This window comes from Rissa tridactyla, chromosome 17 (assembly GCF_028500815.1).
Source record: "Rissa tridactyla isolate bRisTri1 chromosome 17, bRisTri1.patW.cur.20221130, whole genome shotgun sequence".
Classification (NCBI taxonomy): Eukaryota; Metazoa; Chordata; class Aves; order Charadriiformes; family Laridae; genus Rissa; species Rissa tridactyla.
The window spans coordinates 4259773-4278927 of NC_071482.1; the positions used below are offsets into that span (position 1 = coordinate 4259773).

Genomic DNA, 19155 nt, shown 5'->3' on the forward strand with positions numbered 1-19155 from the left:
TTCTGCCTTTCCAGCCTGACTCCCTTTGTATCCCCCTTTTTTATTTTCCGAGCTATAGAATTCAGTTAATTGAAGAAGTCTCTTACCACCACACATTAAGGAACCTAAATTAGCATCCCTTTTCTGATTAGAAAATGCAAGCAGACATTTTCTCTTTGATCTGAGGATTGAGTTGAAGTAGGCAACAGCCCCCTGAAAATGAGCTGATGGCCTTATTATTTGGCTGACATGCAGATGCGTCCATGTGGTGCAAAATGCTTAATGTCTTAATTGATCACCTTCCTCCCTATCTGTCACCCTACTACCTTTTACAGCTCCCATAAATTAGGGTGATCTTTTTGGGTGGGTGGTGTGTTTCGTTTTTTTGTTTTGTTTTTTTTTTTTAATAAAACAATTAACTTTCAGGAAACATTTAAATACTAAACCCATGCTAAACTAGAAGCCAGGGATACTTACATGATGCTACATCTAGGGGGGGTGGATAGATATTTTTTAAATAACACTGATCAAGATCATCTCACAAACCATTTGGAAAGGACTGGGTTGTGTTTTTTTTCCTCCCAGAAAAAGACATTATTTGCCGCATATGTGGAAAGAAAATCTTTTGATCTGCCTCAATACTAATGCAAATTTTTCCTGCACCTAACAGATATGGTGGCACAAAAAGGGACCATACAAATAAATGATGAGCATCCATCTGCTTAAAAGCAAAGGCCAAAACTTAATGTCTTTCAAATTAGGAAGGCAAGAAATTTAAATACAAAACGGGCCTTGAATTTTGCATGAAGTATTCAGGGAGAGATGAGCTGGAGTAGAACCTGCCTGCCATAGTCCTGTGGCTCCAGCACAGCTATCGCAGAGCCCAGTGTTGCTCACCGTGAGCACAGGCTGCCTTCACAGGGGCAGAAATGTGTTTGTGTACACCACCCAACAGAACTTCTCAACATTTCCTTGGCGGGCCCTTTCTAGTGCTGCCATTTCTTAATATTTTGGATTCAGGAAGTGTAGAAGCTGAGACCGCCTTCAGTGGGCAAAGACCCGGGGTCAGTTCTACCTAGGATAACATCACCGTCACGTTCCTTTCAAAGATGGCTGAAGTCAGCTTCCCACCACCATCTCACAAAAGGTACAAACAGCTGCCTCATAGGCTGCTGATTTTGGCAAAAACATACTGCTTCATCAGTTAAAAACATTAAATAAGGCAGAGCCTAAAAGCCACGCTCTATCATTACCTCTCTAAAGACAAGCTGTCAAAGGTGAGGACTGTAAACCAGACGAGATTATGTCTAACTCCTGCAGTCATTGAATACTTCAAAAAAGCATGAACAAGCCATAATGTCCAAACAGCCCACAAGCCAAGCACTTGATTATCCTCATCTCCCGTTAGGGATCACTATAACAGCACAAAGAATATGCTGGGTTTTTTTCTTTTTTTTTGCATGTTGTCCAAACCTAAGTGTCCTCTGTGTGAGAATAAGCCGGCATGTGAAGAAAGGACCAACTCTGGCGACTGCCTCCGTGGCGTGAGAAAGAGCCCTAGATGCACAAAACTGCAGGGATAGGTAAAGGCACTGAACCTCCACTGGTGACAGCTGGCAAGGGTGAGTTAAAGCAGCCTGCCTTACAGCAGAGCCCGTTTTGAACAGAAGTGATACTGAGCCAAAAACCCGGATAGAGCAGATGCTAAAGAAGCATCCAGCAGCTCAGCAAGAGCTTTGCATAATCGTGAGTGCAGAGCGGGCAGCTGCAGGTAATACCACAGGGCTAGTTTTCTGTGTCATAGGAGCACTTAAGGATTTGTTCCAGCAGTCACAGCAAAGCCAACAAGACACACAACACCGGAGAAAATATTCTACTTTAGGAAAGCAAGTTGAGTGGTCTCAGCCATAGCTGAGCAAAGTGAGTCACAGAATTCTGTCAGCTTGCCTTTGCTCCCGGCATTTCAGAAACCTGTGTCATAGAGTTACCTCATTATCGTGAGTTAAAACCAGCTTCCTCCTTGAAAGACTACCTGCACCCTAGCAGGTAGAAAAGGCACTGCAGGTCACTGCGGGATCACCCTCCCTGCTCTTAAGCAGACATTTCACACCCACCCGCCTTTATCACCAAGTGCCATGTATTGCTGCTGCTGCCCGAATACTGACTGTGTCAGAACCTGTAGCCACCCCAAGGCACTTCCAGCAATAGAGCTACAAGTGTTTCATCTAAGCTTATTATGCTGTAGAAACAAGATAAATCCAAGACAGAAATAAGCCACTTTTTAAGCCGAATAAGACCATCCAAGCAGGAGTTTGCAGGTAGTTAAGGTGATGCTGTTTGTTATTGTGACTAGAAGAAATGAAGAACAAAATAATCCGTTTAGGAGGCTACAACACCCAGGAGTTCGCAGCGCTGTAGTCAGCATCCCATCGACATTCACCTCCTCCTCCTCTGCTCCTCAGCGTGGCCCCACGCCTGCAGAAACTTCAGAAAACCCACGGGAAGAAACACGCTCAGTCCATCAGCCAGCAGAGACAAGCAATGAGAGGAGCGTCTACAATTTCAGTTGTAGAGAGAATTTTACACAGTGCACGCAAAGCCTGGGTCACTCGCTGGGCCTGGCCATAGGTTATTTACACCTTCACCAAGCCACAGCCCATGGTCCTTTGAGGGATGATGCTACACATGTTTAATAGCAGGACTTCGCAAATGATTCACTCTACAGCTGCCCACACTGCCTGCATATCTGATCTGCTTTTACATAGCTCTGGCCATAGAAGGAAAACACTTTGGTTAGAGCTGCTCTCCAGCGCCATAAAAGTTAAAAATGTTAAGGAACAAGAAAATGCTCAAAATCAAAACAGAAAGCAAATGTTCAAGGATGGATTTTATAGACCGCTTTTTAATTTTCTTGAATGAAAACAACAACAAACATTAACCACTTAGGTGTTAAAATAAATTAACAGGAAACAATGTCATTTAATAAAAAAACTTACACAAGAATTTTAATGAAAATCAAAAATTCAGTGCGTACCTTAAAAACAGAGGAAATCCACCAAGATTTCCTATTTCCAGCAATTATTTCCTGCAAGTCATTTCCACCCCAGCATTTCCCAAACAAACATGTAAATATTAAAAAAAAAAAAAAGAGCAAGACAGATCTAAACAGTCTCCCCCCTAGTCCTCCAGCTTCTTGGGGAGAGCAGGAAAAAGTCAGCAGTTGTCACTGAACAAGGCAGGACCCAGAAATAAAACCTCATTTCACTTATTCTATGAGGAAAAATCTCTGAAATAAACAAACAAATGCCTCTGCAGCCCTTCCTTCTTCCCAGGACCTTCTCCACTCTCAAAGACATGAAAACCTCTTCCCAAAAGCTTGCCCAGACTGTCTAGAAAGTGCAGCCTCCTGTCACCAGCTCGTTGCTTCCCAGCCTGGAAGGAGCTGGCTGGGGAGGGAGGGGATGTCTCAGGTAGTGACTATTTCCTTCCTCTTTCTCAGTCTTAGGGGGTTTTGCCCTTGTTTGCACCAAACTTTTGGGATAAGCAGCGTGTTCTCAAAGCCGCCTCCTGTTGCCTTGGAGGGCTCAGTGTGCGCCACGGCAGTGTCCAGGCTGGATGAGGACTTCCCTGGGGTTGGGTGGATCACCTTCTGTGTGTATTTGTCACGGAGGTTGCTGGCGATCAGTGGGTTTGGTTTTAAACGTGATTGTCATTTTAAATGTTAGCCAAGGTGCCTAGAACCACCGAGAGATGAAGACAGGGGGACAGTGGTGGATTTGATTTTATTTTATTGATCAGCATAAATAGTCTGTGAAGAAGAAAGTTCCTGTAGTGGCCGAGGAGAGTCAGCAGAGACTGGAGTGTTATTTGGTTCATATTCTGACCCTTCCTCATAGACCTGGCATGTCCTAAGTGTGATAATGCTGGTGGCAGAAAGGGGAATGGGCTCTTTGTCACAACTCTGTGCCCCAGAGGAACTGTGACACCTTGCTGCTAAAGGGGTCCCACGGACATGGCCCTGAGGTGAGGATACCTGTGGGTTTTAGCTGCTCCCACGTCACTTGCCGTCATCTGCAGCACTGTCTGGGTTGTGGCACCATGCTGCAGAGCCTGTTCCTGGGCATCCTCGCCATGCCTGCACCCAAATCCCAGAATCCTGCCCTCCCTTGAGAGCCACCATTAGACTATAAACATCGCCAGCTCACAGCTGCACAAATGCCCCGGTTCCCACTACTGCAACGGAGATGGGCACTAACTTTTGGGGTGTTTGGTGCAGCGGGAATGTACTTGGTTACGCAGCATCTGCTCACACTCCTCGACCTGCAATGGGAGGGCAGAGCCCGGCACTGCCCATGGGCGGCCACAGCCATTTTCTTGACATCCACTGGATGCCTTGCGAAAGAGTGGTGTAAATGCACAGAGGAGGACAAAGTTGCTTTTGCATGTCTGTACCCAAAAGGCTTCTGTCATTTCTGCCCCTTAATCTTCTACTTTTATTTTCTCCTGCCTTTTTTATTTGTGTTCTTTCCAGCTCAGAGTATTTTTACACACCTTAGTAATAAGAGAGAACAGACAATTCTTTGCACAAGTAAAAGGAATCACACACAAATGTAAAGAAACGGGATTTTTAATATCCCTTTTCATTCAGGTGCAGGGTTTTTTTAAATGATTAAATCTTTATACTCACTCCTAATATTCTCTCTCACTAAATACTTTGCTGCCCAATCCTATTACCAAAGGCAAGTCCACCTGAGCGTGAAGCCACCGGCCGTCGCAGCAGAGTGCGATTGGCCAGGCCGGCTCCGAGACGGGCATCCATACTGCACCGCACACTGCGGTGCACAGCGCCCGGCCCCAGCAGCAGTGGACGTGGTCAGAAAAATATTATCATGTAAATATCACTGTAGAGCTTCTCTTTTATATTGCTTCTAATAGTTCCTAATGAAATGTGCACTCAGGGGGAGGCTGACAATCAGCACAGAGCAAAACCAACAAATTACTTAGTGGGCGACTGAGTGCGGATGCAGACGAATAACAGTGTCAAATTGAAAGGTTTGCGCGACAGTTTCCATCGCCTCCCGCCTACGGCTGGGTAGGAGTCGGGAGAAGGGAAGAGCCACGGAGCTGGGAGAAACGTTTCCAGCCAGCAGTGGGAAAAGACCTGCTGTACCCTGCGCTTGGCTCTCCGCGGGGCTTCAAGTCACACCAAGGCTTTAGGAGGAAATCCGTTGGTTTACCTTCTGAATTACAATTTTAGCAAAATTTGTTGATGAAAATGATTGTCCTAGAAGTATTTGAAAACACCGTGTAAAAACCAGCTAGCTATTTTCTGGACAGATGGTTGGGTATTGTATATTTCCCCCCCCCGCCCAGCATGTCATCTTTATTATTTTATGTGTAAAAAACATAAAGGGAAACCCACGAAAAGGAAGCAAACATACACATTTCAATCATCTGTATTTTTGTCTTAAACAGGGACACGTTTTCCCTCACAAAACTGCATGTCCTGTAATCCAAAATGCCTTGAAAGTGCTAATGACACCACACAACCAAATTAACTTCCCGTTAAAAAAAAAAAAAAAAGGAAAAAAATAAATTAAATAACCTAAGGAGACACTGCCATGGCACCGGGGGCTGCACATCTGAGGGAGACCAGCTTCTCCTCTAGGTTTTTTACCGAGGAAAGCCCCAGCCCTCCCCTAGAGATGCGGAGCCTCTGCCACTCTCCCAGCGCATTTGCCAGACAGCAGCTCACCCCAGAGAAGAAAAAAAAAAAATAAAAATCTTAATGTACCTGGAAATTAAAACCGTTTCCCTGGCAGGAAGATAAAGGCAAAGCGAGCACGGACGGTGACTGCGCTATCGGCTGCGACACGGAGCTCAGGGAGGCGTTGGGGCAGACGCAGGCGGGGTGGGGGGGACAGGAACCAAACGTGGGACCAGCGCTGGGGCTCTTTGGGAGGAAAAGGAAAGTATCCGGAAGGTGATTCACACCTGGAAGCCATGAAGAAACCGGGCTGCAGATGCAGGTGGTTCTCCAAGCTGCAGAAAAACCCTTTTGCTCGCTGGGATTTCGTTTGGTCCGGGCAGCCCTGGCAGGATCGAGTTATTCGTGGTGTTCCCCACTTCCCTTCCCCGTATCGGAATTAAATAAACGGTTCTTTCGGTCTTACCTGTTCCTTTGGAGGGCGTTTCTACAATTATTTTTTTTTAGTACGTGCGTGCCCTGGGGGCTCTGCCCAGGGTCAGACCCGACCCACAGCACTGGGGAGGCGGCGGCCAGCCCCAGCCCGGCTCGGGAAGAGCGGCGAGATTTTCGGGGGGGTGTCCGGGGAGAGACATGCCTCCCTGCCGCTCCCAGTAACCACAACATGCTGGCACCGGGACACGTTTATTTGAAAATCGAGGAAAGTTCGGGGAACGGAGAAAAGTCCGATATTTCGCAGGGAAAGGGGAAACTTAAAGGAAACTCGCCTCGTTTTGCTCTTCCCCGTCGGATTTGCAGGCAAAGCTCGGGGTGATGCTGGGGGGAAGCCGGCGGTACCGCGGGGTCCCATGGCTGCCTTCGCCCCGGGCTCCCCCCGCATCAACACCCCCTTCCCTCCGGGCTCCGGCACTACCGAAGGCAGGGGCGACTTGCGGGGCCGGGGCTGGGGCAAAGCCGCCCCGCAGAGGCAAGTCCTAGAGACGGTGGGAGCCGGCGCAGAGGTCCCCCTCCTCCAGGATGTCCACCTCGTCCTCGGGGTCCTGGAGGAGGAAGGGGCCGGGGGGGCCCTTGCGGGGCTCGGCGGCGGCCGCCTCAGGCAGCTCGGGCTCGGGGGAGCTCTGCTCCCGGCTCTCCTCACCCCCCGGGTGCTTGGGGTCGTCCTGGCTTTTCCGCAGCTGCTTTTTGTGCTTCATCCGCCGGTTCTGGAACCAGGTTTTCACCTGAGGAGAGCAGGAGGAGGGAGAAAAAATAAAAGAAGAAGAAGAAGAAGGGGAAATCAAAAGATAATAATAACAATGAAAAAAATAAAAAGCGAAGTGGAGGATGCTGCATGGGATAAGGGGTGGTGGCGGTCCCCCGCCCCGGTACCTGGGTCTCGGAGAGGCTGAGGGCCGTGGCCAGCTCCACCCGCTCGGGCGTGGAGAGGTAGCGCTGGATCTCGAACCTCTTCTCCAGGCCGGAGAGCTGCGAGTCGGAGAACACGGTGCGGGCCTTGCGGCGGCGGCAGTGCTTCCCCGGCAGCTCGGCGTGAGCGTGGTGCTGGAAGAGGGCTGGCACCGGCACTCCTGGGGGGGACACACACGGCAGAGACTCGGGCAGGGAGCCGGGGAGGGGGCTCTGCCCTCTGCGGCCCCTGGGTGGGCTCTCCCCGTGCCTCTTTTATTTTTATTATAATTTTTTTCGTTTATTTCGTTTTTGTCGGTCGTTTCATTGGTTTGGGTTTTGGGGGGTCTCGTTGCTCTGAAAACACGGGGCTTTGCAAAGCGCTTCGCTTCTGCTGAACCCGCAGGCAAAGCCCGGGCGGGAGGGACCAGCCCGGCTGGCAGGGAAACCTTCAGCCTCGCGGCAATTAAACCACAACGAAATAAAGGCGGAAAAAACAGGAGAGCCCTGGAAAAGGCTGGGATGAGAGCAGGCGGGAGGAGAACGGCCGCTCCGGTGCACAACTTGGGCTGCCCAGTGAGAAACTTTGGAAGAGGGTTTCCTTCCAGGGCAAGGAACGGGCCCGGGGAAGGGCTCCGGCCGGGCGGGGGGAGCTTCTCCCAGCCACGGGGAGGGGAGCGGGCACAACCCGGGCAGTGCGGCTGGAAGGGGAAAAGCGAAGCCCGGACACCGCCTGGAGGAACAACGCAGGGAAAAAGAAATGTTATCTGTCCAAAAATAAAAATAATTTTGAAAAAATAATATTAAAGGCAAAGAGAGGGAAACCCTCAAGACCTCGGTCAATCGAGCGAATGACAAGCAGCACTTCGGTGGGCTCCTTTCGCCCGTAACGAAGCCGGCGCTCCAGGGGCGGCGGGCGGCTCCTGCCCCCGGGGGGAGGCAGCCGCGATTTCGGTGAAGGATGCAAAGGTGCCCCGCCGCCCCGGAGCGGCTCCTCTTTCGCTGCTGGAGCGCGTCCCCTCCGGGGCTGCGGACTCGTGTCCCCACCCGTGTCCCCACCTCGACGCCACCTGGCCACCAAACTCGGCAGGTTCCTCCTGCGAAGGGCTGCACTTACCCGAGGTGGTGAGGAAGTAGGGGTGGTGGTGATGCTCCGGCTTGTGCAGGGCGGGGTGCGGGTGAGGCGCCAGGAGGGTCGGGGTTGGCATCAGGGGGTACCCATAGTCCAAGAGGGGGACGCGGGAGGCCAAGGAGCCGGGGAAGTGCTCGGGGGGCACCTCCCGCAAGGGTTTGGGCTTGTGCAGCAGAATATCCTCGATGAAGAAGGAGGTGGGCCGGGGCGCGGAGACGGGGTGCACGGGCGAGGTGAAGTTGAGGTTCATTTCGGTTGTCCCCCCCTCGGGCAGCGGGGAAAGCAGCGAGCCGGGCTGAGCGCTGGCTGCTGGAGCAGAGAGGGCGGCCGGCTGCACCCCCTGGGGCCGAAATAATAAATAACGATAATAGTAATAAATAAATAACAATTTTTTTAAAAATCCGGAGCAAAATTAAATAATAATAATTCAAAAAAATATATTCCCCCAGCCAGAAATAAACTGGAAGAGCCGGGGGATGCGAGACGGGTGGGTTTTGGCTGCGCGGGGAGATGCGCGCCTTTGAGGCGCGGTGGGAAGGGGGGTCTCCAGCGAGCCAATGGCGATCGGGCGAGAGAGGGGGGGACGAGGGGGGGGACGGGCCCGCCGGGCCACCCAAACCACCTCCGCGGCGCGGAGGGGTCGCGAAGCGGGCGCGGAGCCGCTCCGCTGACGCGCAGCCTCCCCTGCGCAGCGCAGCCCCCAGCCCAGCCCCGGTCCGAGCGGTGGGCTTGGGACGTTTTCCCAAACACCAGTGTTTTCTCCTTTTTTTTTTTTTTTTTTAAAGAAGCAAAAACTTGGGGGAAAAGGGGAATGAGTGGCGCTTTCCCGACCTGTCCCTCGCTCCGCTCCCAACTTGTCCCCACGCAGCCTGTGCCATTCCGCTCAGGTTATTATCCCGTTGGGGTTTTGTTCCCATCCATCCGCCGCTCAGTGTTGTGCTAACACTTCTCCTTTTCTTTATTTTGGTCTTTCCTCTGTTTGTCTTTTTTTTTATTTTCCCCTCCCTAATCTGTAACATTCATTTCCCCGGAGTCAATTTGCTAAAATGAGGGTGATATACCACATCATAGCCGAGATAATTTCGGTTCGCATCTCAGAAAATTGCTCTAATTATTGATGTTAAACTCAGGGAAATTAAAAGAAGGCACTTCTCCTTCATCTCCTGATTTTAAGCTCTAATTTGTTGAAATCGAGTTGTCATCACAATTCCAATCACTACCGTTAATAGTAAAAGTGTTCTAATAGAGCCAGAATTCGCGCAACCCATGCTATTAGATAATTAAGAAAGATGTTAGAAAGGCAAGTGCTAATCCTTGGGCACACAGACAGCATTTCCATCTGATCCAGCAGGTAGAACAAATTAATTACCAGAATCAATTAGTCCTAAAAGTACAGTTCTCAGGGAAGTGTAAGCCATGTCTTCCATATGGATGAGCTGGTAAATGGTAAACAGATGGGGGGGGGGGGAAGAAAACAACCCTTTAAGAGAATAGAAATGGCAATCGTCGGGTTTTAATGAACCTGGAACTCGGAGCGCCCGAGTTTTCCAGCGGTGCCGTCTATTCGCCGCCGCCGGCGGGCACGATCAGGCGTGGGCGAGGGCACGGGCAGCCCACGGCGGGCACAGCAGCGGGAGGCGCCCGCTCGGGCTCCGAAGAGCAACCGGTTATAACGCGAGGTAGCTTTGAAAATACAGGTGTGGCTCCTTCATCAGTTCCAGAGGGCCAAAATTCGGGGTGGGACACCAGAGAGCTCCCTGCCTCACCGGGAAAACCCACGGGAGCATTTTTCTCCCTACACGCAGGCAGTTACAGCCACGCACACGCTTCGTTTTACACGCGTAGTGCCCGGGCGCGGGCAGGCACCGCTGCGCTCATCACGCACTTAAGTAACATGCATGTGTATATATATATTTATCTATATATATATATCCATCCATGCCCACACAGTATGGATGCGGGTGCAGCGTTACACCGAGGCAGGAGCGCTTTGGGAGGTGCAGGGCTGGGGGAAAAGCACCTCTCCCGGTGCTGCCGGCAAAACTCCCTCTTTTTCGCCGGGGGGCGGGGGGAAAAAAAAATCTGTTGCAGCGTCCCCTCCTGAAATGCCCATTTCGGCATCAGCCCGGGATTTTGGCCGGGGGTTTAAAAATACAACAGGCTAACAACTTTCTCTGAGGAGCAAATGAGTAAGCAAATGAATTAACAGTGATGAAACGGGTCTAACGCCCGACTTGTTAATGGAGGGAGCGCAGCCACGGGCGTGTAAGCCGCTTGACTGGCCATTTCGTCAGCTGAGATTGCTTCTCCGGGAGGGCTGGGGCTTTACTCAGCACTGGCGGATATATATATATATATATATTTTTAAAGCAGATCTGAAAGATTAAAGACGTATTACTTCAGCCAGATTGGATCAGAGCTTTAGGATTCAGGCATGAGCTTGCCTGACAGCCACTTTTCGGGGTCCGTCTTTATTTAGGGTACTGCTGGGGAGTGGGGACTGGGGCTGCTGTCTTGGTGTTACCTTGCAGCAACAGCAGCAAAATCCGATCCCAAACTGGGCACTGCAGCCTCTCACTGGTGCTAATTCAAGGACAAGAAGCAGAGGTGATACCCCCCATCTGTGGAGAAGCCCCCTGAAAGAAAGGTAACCCCCAGGAAGGGCGAACCTCTCCACTGCAGTCCTCACACCCAGGGATTTTTTAAAATATAACATTTTCACGGCGCTTTGTGACAGGAAGAGGGTGCCAGGTGCTTCCCATTGTTGGCAGGCAGTGTTGGCAGGGTGGCCTCTTTGTCCCCTTAAATTATTTTCCCCCTTTTGGGCCTCTTCTGCAGGTCCCCACGGTGATGGGGACCCAATGGTATGGATCTCAGCCCCGGACCCCCAAACACCCCCAGTCCTCCCCGAGGACCAGCCCCCAGATCACAGACTAGCCCATTTTTCTGGCTGGCCAGACATATGCACACAAGCAGATATGCCTATGTATTTTGGCATACACACACCATTCCATTTACTGCCAAATTCATGGGTGAGTCAGGTCTCCAAAGACACCCTCTAGTGGCCTCCTCTCAATGGAGTGGGGTCCCCTGCTGAGGTGATCCCATAGTATTTCCCTAGTTTTGGCAGAAGCTGCCCCAAACCTGGGCAGAAACTGAGGTCTCGCTGGGCTGAGGGACACATCTAGGAGAGGAAGCAAGAGGGGCTGTGGTGTGTGTTTTCCTTCCCATGGCGGGTGGGACCAGAATTGGCCCTTGACGCTGCGCTCTTGCATCCTCCCCTGAACGCCTTGCGGGACTGCGTAACATCTCAGCCTGCAACCCCAAACGATTCAGACCTCCAGAGGTACCCATCTGTGGGCCCAGGTAGCCACACCACTGTGGGGTATGTTTGTTGTGTGTTCAATAAATTAAAATGATTCCTACAGGCTCAAAGAGCTTTATAAACTTTGCTGACAGCGATGCACACATATTCCCCCCGCATATACACACCTCTGTCGTGATTTAATAACATGCATAATACACAATATGCTTTGCTTACATAAACACCAGTTGCCATTACTTGCACACTTAAGATCATTTGAAGTTGTTATGGGGAAATTTTGCCCAGGAAAACAGAAATTTATTTGACTTAAAACCTAGGGGGTCATTTAAAAGGTCAGTGCAGCTACATTGATGTTAGTAGCTTTATTTCAGTGTGTTGCATTAGGGATAAATTTGGTGCGGTTTGAAAATACATGCACTTACCTTCCCATGGCTCTTGAAGAGGTAAGGTAGCTTGGGAGCCCAGCCTTTTCATGCCTTTCAAGACAAATCCACTCAAAAAGGAAGGGTTAAACTAAAAACACAGCCTTGATACGATCAAAATGGGAGCCTGGCTGCAGGAAAGAGGTCTGAAGAGTGTCAGAAGAAAAGAGGTCTGAAGCGTCAGAGAAAAGTTTACCTCCCAACTGGAGTTGATGGCAGCAGTGGGAGAAGATCCAGCCAGGTATTCTAAGGCTCACAGCTCTGCCATCCCTTGGCTTTTGCTGCCTCGAAAATACGTCATCCCACAGCCCACGGACGCACGCTCTCCTTCGTTTGTAGCTGAGATGCAGAGAAGACAGAATGAGAAATAGAGAAGTAATCAGCCTGTTGATTTTGTTCCCAGACAATAAACACTCGGGTTAAAAGCTGGGTCTGTGTTATTCTGCCAGAATCACTGAATCTACCCACAAACATCACGGTAATTTCAAGGCTACAGTTCTAGGTAAAAAGCACGGGGTGGGTGGAATTGTTCCTGATGTGAGGGGACCACATTAAGAAGTGACTGAGCCAGAAAGATACTTCGGAGGCTTGTATCACGACCAACAACTGCAAGAATTTGGGGGATAAAAAGAGATATGGCATCAATGACAGGCAAAATAAAATTTAAAGAGCAAAAGCTTAGACTGTAGCTTCCTTACACAGCTCCCAAATGCAACTATCTATGCATGGACTCAGGACCTTCATTCCTAAATCCAGAATTTTATCTCTGTACTGAAAATTTGCCTCATTAGGTGATAATTCTGAGCATTTTCTGAAGGCAGGGTACTTATAAAAAGAGAATGAAAGTATTAACATCGACAGGTTTGGTCTAAACATTTCCCTTAAAATAGTGACTCTTACTAACTGAGACCTAGGATCTTTTAAATTATCTGTTTTCAACTTTAGCAGGGTTTTCTGTACTGTTCCAAAAAGATCGATCCTTCCTTCCTTCCTTCCTTCCTTCCTTCCTCCCTCCCTCCCTCCCTCCCTCCCTCCCTCCCTCCCTCTCTCTCTTTCTTTCTTTCTTTCTTTCTTTCTTTCTTTCTTTCTTTCTTTCTTTCTTTCTTTCTTTCTTTCTTTCTTTCTTTCTTTCTTTCTTTCTTTCTTTCTTTCTTTCTTTCTTTCTTTCTTTCTTTCTTTCTTTCTTTCTTTCTTTCTTTCTTTCTTTCTTTCTTTCTTTCTTTCTTTCTTTCTTTCCTCCTTTTTTTTTTTTTGGAACAAATCAGAAATTGGGAGGGAGGCTTAGAAGTTTCCCTGGGACCTGCATTCAATTACTCTTCTCTTCATTTGGTTACATATCAATTCCTCCTCGTCGTGTGGCCAACCCATGGGCATTGCGTACTCCCTCGAGGCGGAGGTGATTACTTCACCCAAGACCATCTGTACTTTGGGATCTCAGCTAATCCTTTGCTCTCAAAAAATCCATTCTTGCTGCCGTAGACACTGCTTTGCTGTCGCCTTTAGCACATTAATGCTTATTCGTTTGCTTTCATTCCAGCTGTGTAACAATCATCTGCACAACTCAACATTTTGATTCACTTTTTTGTGCTAATGACTCAGAACCTCCCATGTTTCCCTAATTTCATGACATATGAACCTCGTACGTCCTTGCTTTTAACCTTTGGGGCAGGATAATCCTCCTTTTCTCTTTCTTATCCATTCAACCTTTAGTTTAGTCCCATTGTTCTCCTACTGTTCTTTGTGGTTTTCCTCTGATTATTTGTCATACTCTTTCTGTAGCTCCTGGTTCCTCATGAAAACCTCATATGCCTTTTCTTCTTAGAGGAATACTTTGAATATACCCCAAGTCTGATCTCAGGCTGGCTTAAGTCAGGAGTAACTTATACAATACCAATGGAGCACATAAATCTAAATGACGCAAATACTTTGATTTTTTTTTTCCAATTCCACTCTCTACTTTCCAACTTTAAAGTGTATCATTTTGAAGCCTTAAAAATAAAAAGCACACAAATGATGCACTCCAAGGTCAGAGGAAGCTTTTATGACCACCCAGTCTGACCTTCTGAATCACTCGAGCCAGAGTTTCATCCAGTAACTCCTGTATCAAGCTCAGAAAAAACATCCAGCCTAGGTAGCCTGTGGAATAAGAATACCAGTTTCCTGACTCTTTAAACTATGTTTGATACATCACAATGTATGCTTAGGCAAGACCTGTTTATAAACAGGGTGAATGAGCAGCTTTCCCTTATCTCTAGATCTCTAGCAAGCCTCTCCATTCTTCTGTATTTATATTTTGACTAGCTCCATTGAAAATCTGTGATTATTTACAAACTCTGCACTAAGATTTTGTAAATATGATTCAGCCTTCAGTTAAAAGGTCGATCTCTGCTAGTGAGTAGATTTTATAAATCGCTTGGGACAAGTCTCAGCATACTGGCTTAGTTTTGCCTCCTAGTTTAAATACATAAATTGTTGTATCATTTTACGCTGAGATAAAAAACATAAACAAATGTCATATATTACATACACCTCTCCCACCGTGTGTGTCACACGCACAGTGACGGTCACAAACTGATGCTGTCTTAGCCGATCATTTTGCTAAAAGAAAAGGAATCATTCTTCATTGAAAGATAATTAAATCTTTTTCTTTCATGTTTGCTCCAAAAAGATTGCAAAACTAGTTGGACATAGTTTACAAAAAAGATAACCTTTTTGATGATCAAAGGAAGAGATTGGTTCCATTACTTGCATTAGTCAGAGTTGTCTGTGCTGTGGCCTTCAGAATAAAGGAAGAAATGTACTTTAGAAAGATCTGAGTAACACACTTTACTCGAAACATTTTTGTATTATATTGCTCCTTGACTGTTTCAGCTTACTCTGTATCTGTGCACTTTATTTTAAGCACTCCAGAAGTGGATGACAGGTCTGGGGGAAAAAGAGAGAATCTAGTCAGCATCTCGCAAATGCATCTTCAAATAATGCTTTAAAACTGGAAATTACATTTTGAAATGGTATTTTGTACATTTCCAAGGACGAGGTATTCAAATGGCGATGTGATGTAATATAATATTGTCTAATGTTAAAAACAGTTTCTTGCCTTTGCCAATGTTATTTTTAAATGGAAATATTAAAATGCTCTAGGTCATCTGAAACAAGTAATGATGCAGGCAGATGCCTCATAATAAATTACTAAGACAATATTTGCATTATTTTCACACACTTCAAAAAATAAACTCAGTTTATGGAGTTCAGCAATATTTGATTCAGTCCAGCTATTCCTTGCTCTTTATGGTATTTTATTTTATTATGATTTTCTGCTTAAAAAAAAAAAAATGAAGCTTGTACATCCCTCTCCAACTTTCTTTTTTCCCCTTGCCATGGTAAGGTTTTAACAGAGCAGCCAATTTCAATCAAAGTAGTGGGACAATTAGCAGTCTCAAACATACACTTTCCCCAAATGTTTCCTAAGTGAGTGGCTGACCAGAAGGCAGCACCTTCCAGCCATCCCTCGCTGCCGAAATGCCCAGCACAGCCAACAGGTTCCCTCTTCAGTTACCGGAGAAAGCGGGGCTCCTCCAGGGATGGGGGCTGTACGGCCAGGGGCTACTGAGGCACTAGGGCAGCACTGTAGCATCATCTTTAATTTTTCATGAAAGTGTACGTGTGCTCCTAGCGGGGAATGGTAACTTCCTGACAAATGTCACTGGACTGTGGGACCAGTTTTGCATCTTGTATGCGTGCTAAAGAGTTCTGTATATGGGCCGAACACACTCTAGATAACAAAAACATCTACACATTACAAGTTTTTCAAGACTTCCCCGTTTTGAAGAAAAATCATTAAATACAGAGTTTGGTATTTGTTTTAGAAGAGGAGAAGTGTGATGGAAAACTGCACGGACTTAGAAACGCACTATGGTTTCTCACTTATGGGATGCATAAATTTGATTTTTTTTTGGTCTTGATTCAGCTTCTGCTCAGCTAGTGTTTTTAATAATGAGTTATGGGGTTTCCTACTTCATAAATATGTTACCTTCCCTTCAAAGCTCATGCTAGAAACAATCAATGCAATGCAATCACCAGGTTCACCAATGCAGAGAAAGTGTTTGTTCTCTGCCAAAATCTGCTTTTGTTTCCTTTTGACTTCGGGGGGATCAAGACTTGGCATTCAACAGCCCACAGCCGTCTTTGCAAATTAGTTTGCCATTTGTTATTACACATGGAAAATTAAACCTAGACGTCCAACAGGTCAAGGGCCATAAGCTTGAATGGAGGAAAACAGCAGCACAATCATGGGAAACAACATATCATACAAAACATCCTCAAAGCTAAGGGGGTATTTTAGAATATTATAAGCTTGTGCATCTTTCTAACAGAGTCTCAAATAAGAGATGTGTGTGTGCACACTTGTGCGTCTGCTTCTCTGTGCATTTCTGTCCAACTGAGATCAGTACTTGAGTCTCAAAATAAGTACAAAAAGGAGAATTTTCCAGTTTGTATCCTCTGGCAAATGCAATTTCCCTCCCAACACACATTAAATTCATTTAGCCTAGTGCATTTTTAATAGACATTATTCATCTATTACCTTAATGAGCTTGTGGTGAAAGCATATTGCCTCCCAATTTTAACAAAAGCAGTCTAATATTGCTGCAGCTTTTTCCCCTTTTGCCTTCTAAGGCAGCAGCACGGAGAGGGGAAGAAAAAAGCTATAGAGACAGATAAGGTTTTTATTCTGTGTCACAACACTACATTAAGAATAAAACCTTCCACTTAAACACTTAAATGAAAACATCGAGAAACTAATTTACCATTTGTAACCACATGATTTAAGTAGGAGCAGCTTTAATTTTCTTCCCATTTTCCTCATATTCAATGTGAGCCCACATTAGATTTCACTGGCTCAAATCACAACACTTAAAGCCACTTTCATTTTCTTTTTGATTAAATAATTGAAATTCCTGTCACTGCCTGCACTTTACTAGCACACAAATTTTATGTGTAAAGATAAATACTCTTTTTTTCTCCCTTCCCTGGCTGTAGGTTTTTTTTTTTTCCTTTTTTTTCTTTTTTTTTTTTTTTCCAGTTTAATCTTAAAAGCAGGCAAGGTTTAGTTTATTGATGGTTCCATAAAATGGATCAGTACTCCATTCACCTATTTCGTGGAATTATACTGTTCCCATTAAGTGATTGTTTGGAGAAATTAGGGAAAGCCATCTTCTCTAATTTAGCTGTCATCGTTGTAAGGTTATTGCTAGCCAATCCTAAAAGGACAGGAAGCCTAGTTACTCGTGTGCTGTTCCCTCTCCCACACGCACATCCATTAATGTCTGAAGCCTTGATTTTTATTTTAAGTATTTGTTTCAATTAGGGTAACAAGTTTTATTAATGCTCCCTAATAAGTTACTCTGACAAAATTCAAGGCGCTTTCCAGCGCAGCCCCGGGAATGGCCTGGTCAATGTGCAGCATCAATTGCCGCTGGCTGTAATGAGCCGTGGGCTCAAACGCGGCTTCCAGCTCAAGGGAGAAACACCTGCAAGGCTCACCCACCTCCGTCGCTTCTGACACCTCTCACAGGGCTGTAGCAAAGCCCGTTTCCATTTCTTTTGCTTTTCACCTTAAGCCCTGGGACAGAATTAGCGCCCTTTAAAACGCACCTTTAATGGATCCTGCCTACCAGTGAGCTGGAGAGGCTGGTGGCAGCTTGCTGCCGTCGTCCCACCTGGTCTTGGGCCATGAGGGTGGACAGTTGTCACATCCTCAGGGGACAGGGAGGGTGGAGGTGCTCAAGCCAGGCACTGTCACAAACCCTGGGCTTCATTATCATGTCTGGCTTAGACTTTGGAGCAAGTGACCCTGCACAAGCCGCTTTGGTCTGGGTCCTCCGAAGGATGGCGGGGTCTAATGCGGACTTAGATTTGCATTCCTTGGTGTCGCTGTGCTTCAGTTCCTTACATATGTAGCACATATGTGTGTATATACGTATATATATAAAAACATATGTGTGTATATACATATATTTATATGTATATATGTATATAATGGTTGCTCTGTACCTTTCAGCATCTGCCTCACGATTTAACTCTTAACACTTTTTCATGGCTACTAACTGCAGGAGATTTGACACAAAATAATAGGTGTTGCCTAAAGACCACAGCAGAAGACCTACAAAAGACATTTAGAGAGACTCTGGAGCCCCCGTTACTTTCTTTATCTAAATGACAAAGGCTTGTATAAAACTTCATGTGTTTTGCAGGCCCATGGAAGGAAAAAGAAGAGACAGAACACGGCTGGATCCACACTGGGCTCTGCTGTTTTAATCTGCTTTCCTAAGGCACTGGGTTTCCCTGATCAGGAGGTATGGCAAGGTACGAAGGGTGGGGGAGAGGAGCAAGATTACTGCCACAATAAGGGATTGGAGCTATAGAGGCAAATCGATAAGGAACTGGACTTCCATGAACACCCAGCTTCCATGAGAAACACACACTGTGTTTCCCAGCAAGAACCATTTTGCCATTGCATTGCTGTGAGTTCTCTCCTAATCTGACTCTTTGATTTTTCCGGGGTGATGCTTACAAAGTGTAGAGGCCTTTACAGCATCACGCAGGAGAAGCAGCTCCCGGGAGGGGTCACGAGGTGCAGGAAGATTTCTTCCTCTTCTGCAGCAGCACAAACAAGAAGGGCAACGTGTGTTGCCTCCAGAGTGAGCTTTTCACTGGTGTCACGTAATACAGAGCATGGACAGACCTGGCCTGAGATGGCAACGGGCAATGTGGATGCACCTCGATCACCCAGCCGAGCACAACACGAGCTCTTGGAGCCACAAACACCGCCAAGAACAAGGGCGTCACTGCAGTGGTTATAAATAAGTACAGAAATTAGAGAGCGAGTCTAAATCAAGCCAAATTATAAGACTGACAAAGATTAGGGTAATAAAACTGCCCAAATAATATTCCAGCCATGCACACAGTTTTGTATGAAGTAAGACTGGCAGCCGGCTCAAGAGCTCCCCTAGTCCATCTCCCTGTCCCAAACATGCCCTGCACATCCCACCTGGAGAGGGACGGGTCCGACAGCCCGGCTGTTAATCCCTCTCCGATTCCTGCTCCCATAATCACCCTGATTTTTAGATGCCCTATATCAGCAGTGCCAACCCAATCTGAAGTTTCATTCCTCAGCACGCAGCAATATCCTCCTATTTTCTTAGAAGGA

The 19155-nt window shown here is 47.0% G+C and overlaps 1 protein-coding gene across 2 annotated transcripts; it reads right to left on the reverse strand.

Annotated features, from left to right (window-relative positions):
- Positions 1 to 5605: 5605 nt before the first annotated feature.
- Positions 5606 to 11995, reverse strand: BSX (brain specific homeobox). 2 transcript variants are annotated; one of them, XM_054222877.1, is made up of 4 exons: positions 11949 to 11995; positions 8187 to 8541; positions 7055 to 7251; positions 5606 to 6906 (listed from the first exon to the last, which is right to left on the reverse strand). In XM_054222877.1, the coding sequence occupies exons 2-4, from the start codon at positions 8449 to 8451 to the stop codon at positions 6661 to 6663; spliced, it is 708 nt and encodes a 235-aa protein (XP_054078852.1). In that variant the 5' UTR covers positions 8452 to 8541; positions 11949 to 11995; the 3' UTR covers positions 5606 to 6660. The 2 variants fall into 2 exon arrangements, with proteins under 2 accessions (XP_054078852.1, XP_054078851.1); XM_054222876.1 differs by lacking the exon at positions 11949 to 11995 and adding an exon at positions 9033 to 11032.
- Between the last annotated feature and the right edge of the window lie 7160 nt (positions 11996 to 19155).

Excerpts from the sequence above, each read along its gene's own strand:
- BSX (XM_054222877.1), bottom strand. The coding sequence starts at position 8,451 with ATGAACCTCAACTTCACCTCGCCCGTGCACCCCGTCTCCGCGCCCCGG. Across the intron at positions 7,252-8,186 it reads CTACTTCCTCACCACCTCGG|GAGTGCCGGTGCCAGCCCTC; the intron begins GTAAGTGCAGCC and ends TGTCCCCCCCAG. Across the intron at positions 6,907-7,054 it reads TCAGCCTCTCCGAGACCCAG|GTGAAAACCTGGTTCCAGAA; the intron begins GTACCGGGGCGG and ends TGCTCTCCTCAG.